This window comes from Alligator sinensis, unplaced genomic scaffold, assembly GCF_000455745.1.
Source record: "Alligator sinensis unplaced genomic scaffold, ASM45574v1 scaffold323_1, whole genome shotgun sequence".
In the NCBI taxonomy this organism is placed as follows: Eukaryota; Metazoa; Chordata; order Crocodylia; family Alligatoridae; genus Alligator; species Alligator sinensis.
In genome coordinates, this window is record NW_005842483.1 from 408,075 (window position 1) to 426,949 (window position 18,875).

At 42.1% G+C, this 18,875-nt stretch overlaps 1 protein-coding gene across 4 annotated transcripts in view; it reads left to right on the forward strand.

Annotated features, from left to right (window-relative positions):
* TNC (tenascin C) overlaps positions 1–18,875 on the forward strand; it is an 85,672-nt gene that overhangs the window by 30,778 nt on the left and 36,019 nt on the right. For 2 of the 4 annotated variants that reach the window (XM_006031117.3, XM_006031120.3), the window contains exons 2-11: positions 482–1,074; positions 3,260–4,852; positions 7,001–7,264; positions 7,772–7,887; positions 7,985–8,141; positions 8,726–8,995; positions 9,574–9,759; positions 10,048–10,137; positions 11,151–11,414; positions 14,082–14,450. In XM_006031117.3, the coding sequence (XP_006031179.1) occupies positions 612–1,074; positions 3,260–4,852; positions 7,001–7,264; positions 7,772–7,887; positions 7,985–8,141; positions 8,726–8,995; positions 9,574–9,759; positions 10,048–10,137; positions 11,151–11,414; positions 14,082–14,450 (3,772 nt within the window). In that variant the 5' untranslated portion in view covers positions 482–611. The remainder of the gene's footprint in view (positions 1–481; positions 1,075–3,259; positions 4,853–7,000; positions 7,265–7,771; positions 7,888–7,984; positions 8,142–8,725; positions 8,996–9,573; positions 9,760–10,047; positions 10,138–11,150; positions 11,415–14,081; positions 14,451–18,875) is intronic. The other 2 variants (XM_006031119.3, XM_014523405.2) reach the window with 1 other exon arrangement.

Here is an 18,875-nt window from a genome sequence, read left to right on the forward strand (position 1 = left end):
TTTTCCCTCCCGCCCCCCCCCCCCCCCCCTCGCCCCCAGGTGAATTTGTATACTGCCACAAGATCCCCCCTCAGCCTTCTCTTGCGGAAGCTGAAAATGAAGGTCCAGGTCTCTCAGCCTGTCCTCGCAAGGTTTTCCCTGCAGGCCTCTAACCATACGAGTGCTTAGATTCAATAGTGCTGGTTCCTGTTTTTGTCTGCTTTACCAGCTGAATCTCTTAATGATCCATGCTTCAATTTGATCACCAGTAACATGTGGATAATAATGCTTATCTCCCTCCTGTGAGTGCTATGAAGCAAGTTTATTAAGGCTTTGGACAACGTTAATATTTAAATACATGTTCTGTGGCTTGAGTCTACTCAGATCCTACTTTAATGAGCACCACTATTCACTTCTGCTTGGAGGTTGACATACTTTGGGATCATGGATTTTTGTTGGGAAGTATAGTAGGAATTTATTCTATGTAACTTTCTTGTTGCAGGGATCAAGCACATCAGGAAAAGAACAAATACCCAACTTCATTTGAACTGGCTGTCTTAATTCTACACCAGACTGTGAAAGCAAAACAGTATTAGAGCACCAAGTGAGTCCCAAAGAAACTGAGCATTACAATGGGGCTCCCAACTCAGGTTTTGGCCTGTGCAATCATAGTTTTGTTACACCAGCATGTCAGTGGTGGACTCATCAAGAGAATTATTCGGCAAAAGCGGGAGGCTGGTTTAAATGTGACCTTGCCAGATGATAATCAGCCTGTAGTTTTTAACCATGTCTACAACATTAAGTTGCCTGTGGGATCCCTCTGCTCTGTGGACTTGGATTCAGCTAGTGGAGATGCAGACCTGAAGGCTGAGATTGAGCCAAGCAAGCACTATGAGGAGCACACGGTGAATGAGGACAACCAGATCGTCTTCACGCATCGCATTAATATTCCTCGGCGGGCATGTGGCTGTGCATCTGCTCCTGATATTAAGGATCTGCTGAACAGACTGGAGGAGCTGGAGGGGCTGGTATCTTCCTTACGAGAGCAGTGTACCATTGGTGCAGGCTGCTGCCCCAGTGCCCAAACAGCAGAAGGTAGGAGGGATAAGTATAGAGCAGCTTCATAATAAAGTCTGATGTTGGCTGCAGATCTTATTTGGAACAAATACTAGAGTTGATTTTTTTTTTAAATTAAAAATTCAATGTGTTCCTGCATCAGATTTGAAGTTCTGTCAAAGCTGGGGATTTTTTTTTTACCAGGTTGCAAACTACTAGTTTGCAACTAGAAGATTTGGATCAACTGCAGACCTCAAGCAGGCAACTGTACTGATACCGTTCTAAGCTAATTCTCTCCTGATCTCCATATAATTCTGAAGTCTCTCTTGAGTTATATGGTGGGGGGCACAGGGGAGAGCCAGAAATTAGAATTTTTAGTGATTGTCAGCAATCTTTGCAAGGGTCTAACTCTGAGCTGGGTTGAGCAGTCTACTCCTGTTGACTACAGTAGGACTTGCAACTACTCAGTACATTCTCCAGACCACCTCAGAGCATCTCCGGTGACTATTAAAAGGATGAGAGAGACATAGGGCTGGAAATCGGGAGCAATGGTTCTGTTGTGGCTATGTCACAAACTCATTCTGTGACCATGGACAAATAACTTCAATCACAGTATCCTGGTCTTTTCATCTGCAGAATAGGAAAATATATCTAACTCAAATGGAGGTGACATTTTTTTTTAAATGCTAGGAAGGAGCTTTCAGATCCTCAGATGAAACAAAGGTAAATTCTTACCTTGTCTGAGAAGGAATAATTCTATTGATTTATACAGAGCTAGGCTATTTCATACCTTATAAGATTCTGGCCCCAGATGTTCCTTTTTATGTAATATAGAGGTCTGTTCACTGGAACTGCCTAAAATCCATCAATGTATAGTTCTTTAATTAATTTCTGGACAGCACTTTGAAGTTGTAATTAATCTTCACAACTTCCCCACTTCCCCAAAGCAGGCCAGCATTATTCTTCCAACTTTACAAAGCGGTAACCGAGGCATTGAGTGTGTATGTGATTCATGCAAGCCAACACAGCCAATCAATGTCAGAGTTGAGACTGCAACTCAGTCATTCCTGGCTTCCGGTCCTATGCCTAGTCCATTGGAACAGGCTGTCAGTTTAACACTGACAATGAAAGCTCTCAAATTTCTTACTTCCAACTGTTCTTTAGTAAAGAGATACAGCAGTCTATACACCATAAGCTAGGGGCAATGGGAGCAAACAGATACAAGGGAAACAGAAGTTCCAGGCATCCAGGGAAGCTGAGAGAAAATAACAATAGCAATGCATCTTACTGTACATCTAAAAACTCTTCTGCCTATAATGTAGTGCTTTATATAGCATCCTATTTATATCTTGATGGTTGCTCAAGCAGAGATAGAATCAGTGTGTGGTACATGATAAATGAATCTCTTTGATGGGCCAGTCAAGAAAATTGCATTGGATGCTGTAACAGCATAGATGCAACCATTTAAATGGTCATACAGGCTAATCTACAAAGTGTGATAATTAGCAACAGAATTTCCCTGTTGTTAGTGTGAATTAAAGAGGTCCTAGTGAATTAAAGTTTACAAGAGAAATAGGTATGTAACAGTGTTCACTTGAAATGTCTTTATAAAGCCAGATCTCTCTCAGAAACCATTGGGCATCAACATTGTCAAAATCAAATCCCTATCAGATGAGTCAAGCTGGGGGCACAAACACTGGGGCTGTCAGAAGAGGCAAAATTCAGAAATGTTACTCTATTTCTTATCATTTCCTGCTATTACATCTTTTTGTTCCTACCCCCACAGCCCCAATGGTTATGCACCTCTACTTTTGTTGGGGTTGGCTGGGATCTCCTATAAGAGCAATGGAATGAAGTGTCAGGAGCTATTTTCAGAGTATTTCTGGGACAACCCTAAACAAGAAGTGTTGAAATCTTAAAACTTCTGGGTGCATATCCCAACCAAACCTCTTGAAGTTTACCCAACAGTTAATTATTACATGACACGTGTGTAAGCTGGCTATGAACTGACATGTGTAGTGGTACCAGCTCATTTTTGTTCTCATTATTTTTATTTTTCAAGAGGAAAGGTAACTCTAGTCACTGGAGTCAGCAGATGCTCATCGCCATTATTTGACCAGAGTATCAATTTTTTAGGGGCCAGAGTGCTCTTAGCAGTGCTTGTGTAATCTGTGACATGCTGTAGCTCATTGTTTGTAACAAGGTTTCTGATGCGCTAATGCAGGTCGAGTGGATACCACACCCTTTTGCAGTGGACGAGGGAACTACAGCACTGAGATCTGTGGCTGCATTTGTGACCCTGGCTGGAAAGGACCCAACTGTTCAGAACCAGAATGCCTGAACAATTGCTACAACAGAGGCCGCTGTGTTAATGGCAAATGCATCTGTGATGAGGGCTTCACAGGCAAGGACTGCAGCGAACTCACCTGCCCTGGTGATTGTAATGACCAAGGCAAGTGCATTGATGGTGTGTGTGTATGCTTTGAGGGTTACACCGGAGAAGACTGTGTTGAAGAGCTTTGCCTACCACCTTGCAGTGAGCATGGGAAGTGTGTGAATGGGCGGTGCGTGTGCGTTGAAGGCTTCACTGGGGAGGACTGCGGTGAGCCCCTGTGCCTGAACAACTGCAACAACCGTGGGCGCTGCGTTGAAAATGAGTGTGTCTGTGATGAGGGCTACACAGGTGAAGACTGCGGCGAACTGATCTGCCCCAATGACTGCTTTGACCGTGGCCGCTGCATCAATGGGACTTGCTACTGTGAAGAGGGCTACACTGGGGAGGACTGTGGGGAGCTGACCTGTCCCAACAATTGCAACGGCAATGGCCGCTGTGAGAATGGTCAGTGCCTCTGCGATGAAGGCTTTGTGGGTGACGACTGTAGTGAGCGGAGGTGCCCCAAGGACTGTAACAAGCGTGGTCGCTGTATTGATGGGCAGTGTGTGTGCAATGAGGGCTTTGAGGGCATCGACTGTGGCCAAGTGAAGTGCCCTAAAGATTGCAACAACCGTGGGCAGTGTGTCAATGGACAGTGTGTATGCAATGAGGGATTCATGGGTGAAGACTGTGGTGTACTAAGGTGCCCCAAGGACTGCTCCAACCATGGACGCTGCATCAATGGACAATGCGAGTGTGATGAGGGTTTCATGGGTGAAGACTGCAGTGAGCTGAAGTGTCCCAATGACTGTCACAACCGTGGACGCTGTGTCAAGGGGCACTGTGTGTGCGATGAGGGGTTCATAGGCGAAGACTGTGGTGAGCTGAGGTGCCCCAATGACTGTTACAACCGGGGACGCTGTGTCAAAGGCATCTGTGTGTGTGATGAGGGCTTTGTAGGCAACGACTGCAGTGAGCTGAGGTGCCCCAATGACTGTAGCAAACATGGACGGTGTGTCAACGGGCAGTGTGTGTGTGATGAAGGATACACAGGAGAAGACTGTTCTGAACTGAGGTGTCCCAATGACTGCCACAACCGAGGCCGCTGTGTGGATGGGGAGTGTCTGTGTGAGAAGGGGTTCACTGGAGTGGACTGTGGTGAACTTGCTTGCTTGGACAATTGCAACAACCGAGGCCGCTGTGAGAACGGACAGTGTGTGTGTAACGAAGGTTTCACAGGGATTGACTGCAGCCAACTACGGTGCGCCAATGACTGCAACAATCAGGGACGCTGCATTGAGGGGCAGTGTGTGTGTGATGAGGGCTTCACTGGAGAGGACTGCAGCCAACGATCCTGCCTCAACAACTGCAACAACCTGGGCCGCTGTGTTGATGGACGTTGCATCTGTGATAATGGATACATTGGCGACGACTGCTCTGATGGTAGGTTCTAATGTTAATTATAGCCAACTACAATGACTCTGTTGTTTATTTGGCAGTTTCTTTAATGAAGCTGGATCCAGACTCTGACCTTGTTTAAGTGGTATATCTCAGCAACTTCATTGATTAGTAGGGTTACAGCAGTGAAAGCAAAGCTTAGTCTCCCTTATGGCTCATGGCTCTAAAACCTACCCTTATGTGTGTCTTTGATGGTTAACCTACCAAGAGTAGGGAAATTCTGGTGCTATAGATATGTATTAGCTGGTCCAGTTTCTCCACTGGTATAAGCTGGCAATGTTCCCATGAACATCACTGGAGCAGTAGCAGTTTATAACTGCTGAGAGTTTGGCCCCTTGACCACTCATTCTCCTCTCCCATGATTTTTTCTCTTACGTTTGTTACAGCTGTACTGGGGAAAGCCTATAATTGTATCTGCAAGAACTAGGCTCAGCCCTGGGGGACATAAAGTGAACCTGAAACCTAATAGTAGGGCTGCAGCAGGATTGGCCAAGGAGGTTGCTTTTAAAAGAACTATGGAGATAAATTTGGCCTGCAAAAAAATAAAGTTGATGTACTTCTACGAATTATGGAACATGCAATGAAGATTGCAGGGCTTGATACTCTGAGTTTCATGTGTTTCTGAGCATAAGGTCCATGATTAAGGATGCCTTTATAACAGTTCTTATTCCAAATGGACTGGGAAAGTGAAGTTGTACACCCGCACTATATTTACTGCTGCAGTAGTACAAAGCAGAACACAGGCAATGCTCTGCTTCTTTTGGCACTAAGATATGACAGACTCTGGGATTTCATCTGGAAGTAGTTGTCCTTTGAGAGTAAAGCAACCTGAACAGGCACCGTAGCTAAGAAATCAGAGACCAAATTGGAAGCAAGCAAGGTGCTAAGCTCTCTGCAAAGCTCCTCTGTGAAATAAGTTTTACCTGCTAAAGTCAGAAAATGATGCAGAACTCACAGTAATGGGCACAGATGTCCAAAATATTGTAGCAAATGTTTTCTGGATTCCTGGAGCTTGGAATCTCCCTTACTGGTCTTCAGGTGCCCAGAGCCATTTTTTCCAAATCAAAGTAAAATTTGGCTATTTGTGTAAATAATTTTTAATTTAGGTCAAGGGTCGGCAACTTGTGGCTCCCAGGCCAGATTCAGCCCACAGAGCCATTTGATCCAGCCCGCTGATGTGGGGCATTGGCAGCAGTTGCTTCCCCTTGCTGCTGCAGGGAAAAATGGTGGCCGAGGCCATGTCCTAGCATCCACCCTCCACCTCTGACCCAAATTTGGTCAATCTGGCCTACAGCCTTAAAAGTTTGCCGAAAGCTGATCTAGATTATTGGGCTCATCAGGGAGCCAGAATAATGGCAGGAATTCTGGAGAGGTAACTTAGATATAAAGTTTCCATTTAGTTCCTTACTACCATTTACACTTTATCACAATATATTATGAGACACACAGGAAGCTGAAATCTGGTTCAAAAGTCTAGTTGAGTGGATTTTGGGGTGGGTAAAACACTAACTGGTGATATGTACCACTGATGACAGACTCATAGCTAGCTCACAAATGAGAGAGCACACCTACATCTTCTTTGCCATTTTGCAAGCAACCTGGACTCGGAGTGTAAGAATAAATGAGCACAGGGCCTCTGTTTACTTCCATCCCAGGGAGAACCAGGGAATGGGCTTATTCTTGGCTCCATCACTTCCATTTTTCTGGAGTTAGTAATTTATTTTTAGTAAAGCTCCTAAGTAAAACAACTTCTAGTCTTTCCTGTGGGGGGGTGTTATACCTTTTGCTGTTCCACTCATCGTATTTCCCATTCCTTATCACCTTCGTTTGAAAGAGACATAAGCCACATTTTATTCTCCTACACAGTGGAGACACGTAGTACAACGTGTTGAACAGTAGGCTGTATGTGGTGTGACAGTAGGAATGGCCTGTACTTTCCAAGCCTGTCTGTTATCTACATTACAGTAAATATGTCTTTCTTCAACACACAAAATTGTTTGAATGGCTTTGCCTATTTATTAAATGGTGTTCTGTATAAATATCTGTCTGGGAATTAGTGTAATAGGGCAAGTCAGCATATTCACAACACTGACCTTTTATGTCTTAAAAGCATATTTTATTCCTTTTTGGCAGTATCCCCTCCAAGTGACCTGACTGTAACAAATGTGACAGATAAGACTGTCAATCTGGAATGGAAGAATGAAAATCTAGTCAATCAATACCTCATCACCTATGTTCCTACCAGTATCGGTGGCCTAGATATGCAGTTCACAGTGCCTGGAAACCAGACATCTGCCACAATCCGTGAACTGGAGCCAGGGGTGGAGTACTTTATCCGTGTCTTTGCCATCTTAAAGAACAAGAAAAGTATTCCAATCAGCGCTAGGGTAGCAACCTGTGAGTTTAATAAAACAAGGCACTATTCTCTATGTTTCTCCATTTCTCTGCTTCCTAATGTGCTTGTATCTATTTTTATTTTTCTTCACTAATAATTTCCTGTATGTTCTGGACCAAACCAGAGCCTCTTCAGTTTTCTTTTCCAACTTCTTCTGAGGTTGACTGATAAAATTAAAGTACTGGAAGTTTCTAGCTCCGCATGGTGCCTTCCAAGAAATATCATTGGATTCCTGTTTTCCTGCATGACAAATGAAATTTTAAGGCTATTGTACTCTATGTGTAAAATCATTTTTATTCTTCCAAGTAAATCTGAAAGCATTTTCATCAGCACTATTGTAGCTAATATTAAGATGGTCCTTGTGTTATATCTTCAACGTCTCCTACTACAACTCACTTGTAAGTGAATGTCCGCCTGTCTGTCTATCAGATGTGTTTGTGGATGTGTAGTTTTCTGGTTTGTGGCAATACTGTCACTCATGCAGTTGCCACCTTATTTTTCTGTCACAGATCTGCCTGCTCCAGAAGGCCTGAAATTTAAATCGGTTAGGGAGACATCTGTACAGGTAGAATGGGATCCTCTGAACATTTCTTTTGATGGATGGGAGCTTATCTTCCGAAATATGGTAAGGAAACAGATAATACTGTGAAGTCTCCATTACAAGTGAAGGGTCTTGGGCTTTTTGTTTGCTTTATTCCAACTAGTTGTCTTCTGCATTACAGAAAAAGGAAGATAATGGAGACATAACCAGAAGTTTGACGAGGCCTGAGACATCATATATGCAGCCAGGCTTAGCACCGGGACAACAGTATAATGTATCTCTGCATATAGTGAAAAACAATACCAGAGGACCTGGGCTCTCCAAGGTGATAACCACAAGTAAGTGCCTTTCTGCTGTTTGGGGAAGATTTTGAAGATGTTAAGCAAAAAAAAAAAAAAAAAAAAAAAAGACAAGACTAGCAGCAATAGAACCATTTGAAAACATAAAGAAAACTGTATAAGCTTATGTAAGAGTCACAAAATGGATCTCTTCCCTGACTGGCTGTTTGGTGGAGGAAAGGATTTTTTTTTTCTAGATGGCCATGTGTGAGCATACCCTTTATCCTTTCAGAATATAGGAATGTGAAGGAGCATCCACATCCCCCTGACATACCACACTGAAGTTACTTGGCACAGGATTCCTCTGGCAAGTAAAGAGCCTGCTGAGGTTGCTGCTTGTCTTTGCTGTGCCAGCGTGCTAGGCTCAGGGAAGGGCTGGCTGAATTTACCATTTTCAATCTACATCAGTAGAATGTTAAAGTCCATAAGGAAATAGGCATGAAAATAAGCTCCAGCTATCAGAAATCCCTTGCTTTAACTTTGATTTGATTTAGCAATTAATGGTCAAAGTTCAGACAACATTTGACATCATCATGAGATAGGATTAAAAAAAAAAACTCACATTTTTCCTCTTCCTATGACAGAGCTTGATGCTCCCAGCCAGATAGAGGCAAAAGATGTTACTGACACCACTGCTTTGATCACGTGGTTCAAACCCTTGGCTGAAATTGATGGCATTGAGCTTACATATGGCCCCAAGGATGTTCCTGGGGACAAGACAACAATTGACCTCTCTGAAGATGAAAACCAGTACTCTATTGGAGATCTGAAGCCATTCACAGAGTATGAAGTGGTGCTGATCTCCCGCCGTGGAGACATGGAAAGCGACCCCATGAGTGAAGTCTTTCTCACAGGTAAAAGGTTTTCTACAGTAATCATTACCACATTAATACTACTTAACTGTGTTGTATTGTGTCAGTCTCCAGGTACTACACCAATACAGCAATACATCAGTTATAGAGGCTTATGCAAATGAATGAACATGGGGCAGTTGGGTCCAGAGCTGAAGTGCAACAGCTGCAAAGGGCCTTCCATGTGCTTTTGCCAAAGAAACTTGGTGTAGAAATGATATCTGCAGAAGACTGGTCTTGGCTAAACTTAGGGAGCACCATGGAATATAAGGAAGAATGTGGTCTTTTAAGTAAATAGGTCCAGCCTATTTAGGGCCTTATAAATAAAATCAGGACCCTGAATTGAGCCCAGAAAGCTATTGGAAAACATTGAAGATAGGGTCCCTGGTGATATCTGCTCTTGATGACCACCCCCACCCATCCACTCAGAAAGATGACTACTGTGTTTTACATCAGCTGCAGCTTCTCGATGGTTTTTGAGAACAGCCCCACATAGACTGCACTGCAATAGCCTTGAGCTTATGAAAGCATCATTCACTCTCACCTGTTACAAGAAAACAAATCAGTTTTTCCTTTCACAGATCTGGATGCTCCAAAGAACCTGAAGCGCGTGTCTCAGACAGACAACAGCATCACCTTGGAGTGGAAAAAGAGTCAAGCAGATATCGATAGCTACAGAGTCAAGTTTGCCCCAATCTCAGGTGGAGACCATGCTGAGATCACTGTGCCAAAAAGCAATCAAGCCACAACCAAGGCTACGCTCACAGGTAGGATCGCTGCAAGATTGTTGAAACAATAATTATCTGAAGACCTAACCTCATTTCACCATGACCTACAGTAGCAAGGTGAGAAGGTGCATCTTAGATCATGGTTAGTAAGGGTTTACAAGTAGAACTTGATACCCTGTCTGATCTAGACTTGGCTGAAAATCTGCCCTTAATGTTTACAAGAAAAGAAAATAATGAACACTCCTTCATCTTGCATCTTTCTTTAAGAAAAAAACTATTAGTACCATCTATAAATAGCAATTCATATTTGTATTCCTTTTCTTATAGGTTTGAGGCCTGGAACTGAATATGGCATTGGAGTTACAGCAGTGAAGGAGGACACAGAAAGTGCTCCTGCTACTATTAATGCTGGAACTGGTAAGTAGCTCCTTGTCAGGAAGCAACAAGGCAAGCTAGAGTGGCTTGAGGGTTCCTCTTTAAAAACCAATACTTAAACTCAGTTTGGAATTTGCTGATTTGTCAAAACCAGAACTTTTCCTAGGAGTGTGGCAGGTTCGACAAGCTGTTGTTGAAAGAAATTGCTTGGCTCCAGTATGAAATTTCTGGTAAAACCAGAGAGTGGGAAAGGTCCCTGCATAGTTAGTAGATTAATGGCTGGACTCACCTGCCATGCACTACATTGTATTGCCATGCAATAATGGGAGAGCAGAAGAATCCCATCCCCTCAGAGAGTGCTTTAACAACTGGGCTCTGGGGCTTGCTGATGTTCTCTTTTCACCACCTTCTTTCTCATGAAAATTTTACAGATGTGTTGATTTCATTCCGATGCATGTTGGGACCATTTTTGGAGTCTCAAAGTTTAGTGGGATAGAAGGGGGGGAAAAACTTCCTACCAAACCGCATGCAGTGTCTCCTTCACTAAAAGGAAAGTGTTGCTGCTAGGGAACAAAGAGGAAAATCAGCCAACAAGAATACCATATATTTTGACTCCAACAATTAATAGAAAATGTTAGTAGTGGGTTTACTTAACCAGTCAGACACCTTACTCTAGGGCTCTAGAAAAATTCCAAAAACATGAATGTTTCAAAGGGTCAGATGCCACCTCTCATCCATAAAAATGAGAGGTGGCATCTGACCTTTTGAAGCATTGGGTTGAAATGAATTAAAGCAACAGAGATTTTGATGCCATTTTTGTGTGTAAGTGGATAGAGCTTTGCCTGCCTTTCCTTAGGCCAAAGAGCATGGTCTGGAAGACAAAGAAAGAGAAATCAGGCTCTGATTTATCATTATGTCCTGAATGTGTTTAAGCCACTAAGTATAACTATGTTTCCTGAAATCATGCCCCATGGCACTACTAAGCTCCTGTATAAGGAAACATTATTTTTTTTATTTATTTTTTACTTATAAGTAACCACTGTGTTAACTTCTAGACCTGGATAGTCCCAAGGACCTGGGGGTCAACAATCCCACTGAAACTAGCCTCTCCCTGAGCTGGAGGAGACCACTGGCCAAGTTTGATCGCTACCGTCTCACTTATGTTACCCCCTCTGGAAGGAAGAATGAAGTAGAGATCCCAGCAGATAGCACCTCCTACATCCTGCAAGGACTCGATGCTGGTACAGAATATACCACCAGCCTGATAGCAGAGAAAGGCAGGCATAAAAGCAAACCCACAACTGTCAAAAGTTCTACTGGTGAGTAACAGCATCTGAGTGGATGCACTGTGCTAAATCCTTTGAAAAGTTGAGTGAGCTTGGCAGTCCAAGCAACATGTCACTTGCTTTCCAAGATGGTGTTGGTAAGCAGCTTAAAATACATCAGTTGGCTGTAAAAGCCTTGTTCACCTTGGCCCAGTTTGGAAGACTGAGGAAGAATCATCCAGGTCCCTTATCCTTTTCCTTTTCTTTCTCCATCTCTTTTGTGGTTTTCTTCCTTGTCCCTTAAGGATATCCATACAACATAGCTTTTTCTTCTGCCGGGAATGCAAAACCTCATCCTTTGTTTTCAAAGAGACTAATTTTTCTGTGTGTTTATATTTAATCATTGATTTTGTTTTCCTGTAGTAAAGCAATCAAAGAGGAAGGAGGACTAAAATAATGACAATGCATTCTTTACCATTCTTTTATTCCCCCTAATCAATTTACTTTACAGCTTTGTCTCTGGCCACCTCACACATCACACACTGGCAGGGTCAACACAGCTGTTTTTGTCTTCCTATTTTATTATTTAAGAGCATAGACAAGCTGATATTATGATGCTAGTCACAGTTGCCTGAGTCCATTGTATACCATGATTAACTACAATGGTCTAAATAGAGAAAGCCTATTTCTGCCTCCCTTATTCACAGGAAGTGCTGTGAAGCAGTACTCCAGCGACTGTACCGAAAATGGTGGCATTGCTCCTCGACTATGGAACAGTGCAAAGTGAATAAGCATGCTGCACTGATAGGGCTGCATCAAACTAAAGACTTCAATATAAAAACTAATTGAGTGCTGTATGTTCTCAGGGTGTTTATGTGTAAATACCATGGGATACAGCCTCAGCTGGCATTGGGTTGAAACATGGTGGAAATCCATGGAATAGAATCAGTTAACACTGGCAGAAGATCTGAGCCTGAGGGCTTCATGTCCTTTATGCCCTCTAGACTACAAGGCTCTGCATAAACCATGATTTCACAAATTAGCAATACTGTACAACAGACTATTGTCCTGGCTGTGTGAAGACTCAAAGTTAAGTTAGGGGTTGAGCCTTATTTTTGTGCCACAAAGTCAATCCAACCCAACTTTTTTGTTATACTAATTTTCATGACAGCTGTGCCTATAAATGCCTCAGAGTTGAGCTGCTTCAGACAGCTGAGAGTTCATAGACTACACGCCATAAAAAAAAAAAAGATCAACGATAAGTTAATTGTATGATAAGTCAGGCCAGGAGCTGAGTTGGAGAAAATTTAGCAGGCGCTGATAGAGACCCTCTAAATAAAGGTCTATACACCAGAGATGAACAACGCTTTGACCTTTCCAGGGTTCTCTCTCCCCTTCTGTTGAAGACTCTGCAGATGCTCACAGGAAATACACAGGGAGGTGAAAACATTTAAATATCATACTGTGGAATTTCCCTAGCTAGGAATTTCTAGCATCAGAGGCCAAATCTCCCAAACCCTTTTCCGTTTTTGCTTGGGATTTTTTTTTATATCCATCAGACCAGTATATTGTTTTAAGCCTTTTCTGAAAGCCACCATTATAAACAGAGACTCTCCAGCAGCAGTATCTAAGATGTGAACCTATCTCCAGGATTTTTCCCTGGACAGATGCATCCAAATCCGTAAGCATCAGGAGACTAAAACAAGTGCCTGAGAATATGAGAGACATGGGGCTGCTTCTTTTTTTATTCTACTCCAACTTCCAGGCCACATCCCCAACTCTGCTTTGAAACTCCAGTCCTCAGGACAAGCAAAGCAAGTCTTATTTCACTCATTCTGCCTCTAGCCATAGATGACATCAGATCCATTTCTCTAGTGGGGGAAGTGTTTCCTCTGAGCTCCAGGTCAGAGAGAAACTAATGAAGGTAGAGAGTACCATGCTCATGACTAGAACTGGACTACCTCTTTGTATCCTCTATGTATGTTATCGGTAAGGAGGAAGCACAATGGACATAATTTGCAAACGCACCCTTCACTATACATATTTCTCTTCCTCACTGACCAAAAAGGAACCAGATTCATATTGTGGGTTTTATAGTTCACACACCATTTCTGGCAGGGAATATTTGCTTGCAAAATTCCTTTTATTTACTAATATTTCTACTGTAGATTTTCTATTTCCGCCCAAAATTTCAGACTGCTCAGTTGGACTTCTCAGTCTGCACAATTCAGGGAGCTTTTAGTTTTCTTTTTCAGGGTAGGTATTTTTTGGTTTCCAGTGTTAACATTTCTCTTGCTGAAGTCCTGTAAGATAGAGATTCCTTCTGTCTTAGAGTGGACAACATTATTTTCTTATACACTGTATATATGTTTGGCTGGTTCCCCCTCTCCCTCATATCTTCTACCCCTTGCTGAGTATGGAAGCAACAAGCAATAAGAAGTTATGTTTCATGCAACAAACTGGCAAAAGATGTCATACTCTTTGAGGGGTTGGCACATACATGAGTAGCAGTCTTCTCTTCCTACTACCTCTCGGAATTGGTTCTTTATCTGAAGTGGTAGAGATTCCTGCTTTGGTGCTAAAAGTGTTGAAGCCCAGAATGACGGTATTCAAAGTCAAGTCATAAATGTGAAATACTACATACATCGAGTTTTATAAGTGAAAAAAATGAAGGAATTAAGTGTTTCATTCTGTACCTTCTGCTTACATGTTTTTTTATAGCTGTATATAGTCTAGAACTAATGCAGGGAGCAACTCCTGGCCCAGATGAGCACTCAGGCTTCTGGAGCTCTCCTGCTCCTGAGGCTTCTGGGATGTGGGAGGCTACGCTGTGGGACCTTCTGGTCTCCAATGTAACAGACCATGGCTTTGGTCTCTCGTGGAAGGCGGATGCAGGAGCCTATACTAGTTTTGTGGTGGAGTATGAGGAAGTGACATTGGCAGCTGGGCCCCCTGCAGAGGTCTTCATGCCCGGAGAATCCTTAGGTGCTGTGATTGATGGCCTCCAGGCTAACGCCACCTATAAAGTCAAGGTGTATGGAATGGCGGGAGGACAGCGCTCCCATCCTCTGGAAGCTGTGGCTACAACAGGTACGCCCTTTCTGTTCCTTAACAGGGCTATTACTATTTATTGGATACTACAGCCAGACTACATTGCATTTTTAGTTTAGAACGACCTGAGAAGTAAAGCAGAGAGAGGGGCTAAGAGAGCCTTTTATGAGCTTGAAAAGGCCATTTCTTCAAATGCATAGCTTTCCAAATACATTTCTTGAGGCAGACATTCAATTTGTAGTTCAACCACGTAACCCAGTTTTGAGGAAACTGAGCAGTCAGACTGCATCTTTGTCTCTCCTTGCTCCATTTCTGGAGAACTGCCTGAGTGGCACAATGGAGATCCTGGAGGAGGAGGGACAGTAATACATCAGGCATGAGGCATGTGGAAATAAATGAAAGGACTTTGGAAAAGCCAAGTGCCTGCTTAACATTCCTATGCAATGGAACACAGATTGTGCAGAAATTACTGATGAGTCTTGGATGTGATAATGCCTTGTCTCTGAAGGCAAAATAAGAGCTGGCATATCAAGTGCTGAACAGGTGCATGGCTTGGAGAAGATAGCTTTCTACTCTGTCGAATGCCTTAAGAGGATTCGTTCTACGTACTAAGGATCCTTGTTTTCGTCCTGTTCTGTTCTGTTTCAGTCCTCCTTTCCTTTATGGCTACTGCTTGGCATGGCTTGTCACCCCTTTCACAAACTTAAGGTAACATTTTGATACCCCTCAACAATGACCAGTTGACTCATTCTGATAGTAAGCTACAGTGGTTTACCACTGAAAAACTAAATTGCCAGTGAATACTGCATGTATCCTCTTCTAAGTAATGGCTTGTAGCTGGCATTTCAGATATCAGTACAATAATTTTAAATGGGGACTACTGTAATATATTAAGCTGCAAAAAAGACAGTGGATGCAGCTACATGAGACACTACTGTGCAGTGGTTACTGTACATTTATTTCATACTTGTATAATCAAGTACTAAATAAATGTGCAGTAACCAGAATTACTGTGCAATAGCACCAGCAAACATCTTTGAAGTGACACTACTATGCAATAGCATATTAGCACTGTCCATCCTGTGACGCGTTACTGCACAGTATTATGTGGCTACTGTACAGTCAGTGTCTCATGTAGACGTGCCCAGTAAGTTAAACCCTTGTTCTAACTATCATCTCTTTGGGAAGCACCAAGGCTGCAAAGACACTGTAAAGCCAGCTTAATCATCAAAAGAGGGTTATTTCAATGGAACTCCCAAAATTGGCTGGAGGTTTCATACTCGAGGATAATGCTGAACCCCTACCTTGAGAAGCCATAGGCATATAATGTCATTGGGTTGATAGGAGAGCTCTACCCAGCAAAATAAATTACCAAAGAAAGAACCAGAAATAATGGGAAAGCACACCTCCTTGTTCCCCTCTATTCCACATAGACATGGAAATACCCTGGCAGCACTTTAACATTTGTATAGTGAAAATGCCAGCAAGTCATTGTAATGGAATTTCTTCTGGAAGGCTCAAGCTAGCAATGTGGGAAAATACAGGCCATATCTACAAAAGGATACTTTGGTTGAAAAGTTTTAATGACAGAATGATAAATACAGGTATTCCACTTTGAGAAAGAGCATTTATCTGTTGTCCATCCAGCATCATTGCACATGGCTGTTAACTCCTGTGCATCTGTTGTTCATTCATCTCTATACTATATATCATTCTATTTGGTTCTCAGCCATCTGTCTGTAGCTTTTAGATTTTTTTTTAACCACCTCTGTTACTTATTTAGCTGTCTGATTCCCATTCACTTTGTTATCCAGCCATCTCTTACTTTCCAGATTAGCTGTTTGCCATTCAACCAGTTATTCATCTGTTTAGCATCCATAGAATTTATCAGCTATGGTACCTGAGTACTTTTCATGTGTCCTGATATTTTTTAATTTCTCTATCTGTTATATTTTATATATGAAACCATGCATGTTTCCTATGGCCCCTGGGAGATGTTATATTTATGATGGTATTAACCTGTTAATTGTGTCTTAAATAGTAACCTGGCCACACATTCAGGCACTTAATGGCATAACAAAATGGGAAACCAAGCATAAAAATATTCCACCAAATGTACATAATATGTTTGTAGCTGGTTTCCATCGCACCTTAAAAGGAGTGTGTGGCAGGTTTCCTGACATGTAGCCTAATCCCAGCTACATGGCAAGGCTTAGTTGTCAGCTTCCTCATGTTGGCAATGTGGCAGCTATGTAGTGCAGCCCCCCACTGTTTTCAAGGTGCCAAGTCAAGGGAGCTCATCTAATGACCCAGCAGGCTGACTGCCTCCCCCCACAACTCCCATGGAGTGGTGAAACAAGGCACTTGACACATCCCAGACATGGGGACCTTGGGACTGAGAAAAGGTTCTGTGGTCACAGGACCCCAAAGCACCACAACCTTAAACAATTGTGTGTGCATCTAGGCTCCACAGAAGGTTTTCTTACAGCCTGGAGCATGGGGCTCTGGGACTGGCCCCACTGTGGTCACAGGGATAGGACCTACACTTAACTGATTGTTGGTCCCAGCCCTGGGACCACACAGCTCAGGCCAGGCTGTGCACATCCAGCATTCAACTTGCCAGGGCAGGGGAGCCAGTCTCTCCCTATGATCATGATTCCAGGATCCCCTGCCCTGGTAAATAGTAATGTTGTGATTGGAATCAGATTCTCAATCCCAACATTGTGTGTCTTGCCGTCCGTGTAGGTGCATCATGACAGAAGGTGGGTTTGTTGGGATCAGATCCCATCACATCATTAAATTAATGTATGCTGGGGGCTATTATGCATTGGTTTCAAGAAGGGTTCATCTCTCTTTTTTATATCCTTTCTTAGATAAAATAATTAAATCCTTAGCTATGGTTGCCAGCCATTTCTGCAGTAAAAATGATTAGAAAAAAATCTACCAATGTAGATATATTCCCTGCAACTTTAACTGAAGTCAGTAGAGTCCCATTGATTAAACTAAGCAGCAGAATCCGATAGAATATGTTTAACCATGTATAATGGTAAGATCAAGTATTCCAGTGCTACCAATGAGGGTCTCACCCTCATTTGGGTGGCTCAGTGGAGGAATGACCCTTTCTCCCTGTAATAGTAGCATTCATGAGAAACAAAGTTCTTGCTTGTAAATAATATCACCAAGCAGAATTGGGGTTATTTACATTAGAGCTAGTCAAATAAAAGGCAAGGGAGTGGAGTGAATTTTTTTTCAAAATTCATCCCTTTTTATTGCATTAATTTGGGAATTTTGATCAGTGTTTAGGTAGGTTAAAATTATGGGAGAGATTTAATTTTATTTACAAAAACATCTTATTTTTTTTAAATTTCACCAAAATTTTAAATTTAATCAAATACTGAACAGCACTAAGTTTGTGATTGTAAATGCTCTGGAATATGTAAAAGCAGTCTTTATTTTCCTCTTCCATGTGCTTTTCAGCATGTCTCAATAGGCCCTCCGCTCAGTTTGCATGACAATTCTCCACTGGAAGTGTCTGCATCATAGAGCTGTATCCTTTTGTTAATTTTGCTACCCTTTTATTTCAGCTGGTCTGGATACTATATGTATGCATGAGTATATACTTGGATGTACTCCACAATGCATGATAGCTACTAGCATGTATGTAAAAAGATCAGCATTAAATCAGCATTTGCCAACTAGTAGCATACTTCCCTGATGCTTCAGTTTCTACTATGCCTAGAATAGTAAAGAACTGGATGTCATCTGCTGGCAAATTGCTGATTTTGCAAGTGAAGTCTACATACAGTTGATTAAAATTTAGGTACTGCACGGTTTCCTCTGTGGATGTTACAGTAATGTGACTCTGAAGTCAGATAACAGCTATAACAGTATCCTCATTGGCAAAGAGGGAATTAATGCAATCACTCAGATTGTATTCTATGTGCTATTGTGACCATGAAGTTACGTTATTCATATTGTACTAAATATAGGCCCTAATTCCCATTTTCACACCAGAGTAAATTAGGACATTTTCTCTAAATCAAGAACAGAATGTCATTGATACAGAATTGGTATATGTGATAGAATCCATCCCATAGGCTTCTAATTTTGTTGAAGTTCAGCAGAAACAGTGCTTTTACATAAATATTTGTCTAGAAATGTATTTTCTTGATATCTATTTTGTTTTTACTTGAAAAAGTTTTTAATTGTGTTTTCTCCTTTGAAAACTTTTTTTTGTGATACACAAGTGTCTGTTTGGAGACAGATGTTGAATCTAGGGTATGTACTTGTGCTGATCTGACTAATGGTAGAAGGCTACTTGCTGTCTTTTAATTGAGCGCCATCAAGACATGAACGTTGGGCCTGCCATATGAGTATGAAATGATCCGGTTAGTCCACTAATAAGGAAATAGTTTTGCATGACTAATTAAAGTTTCAGGAATGTAATGTGTGTCTGTTGCCTAC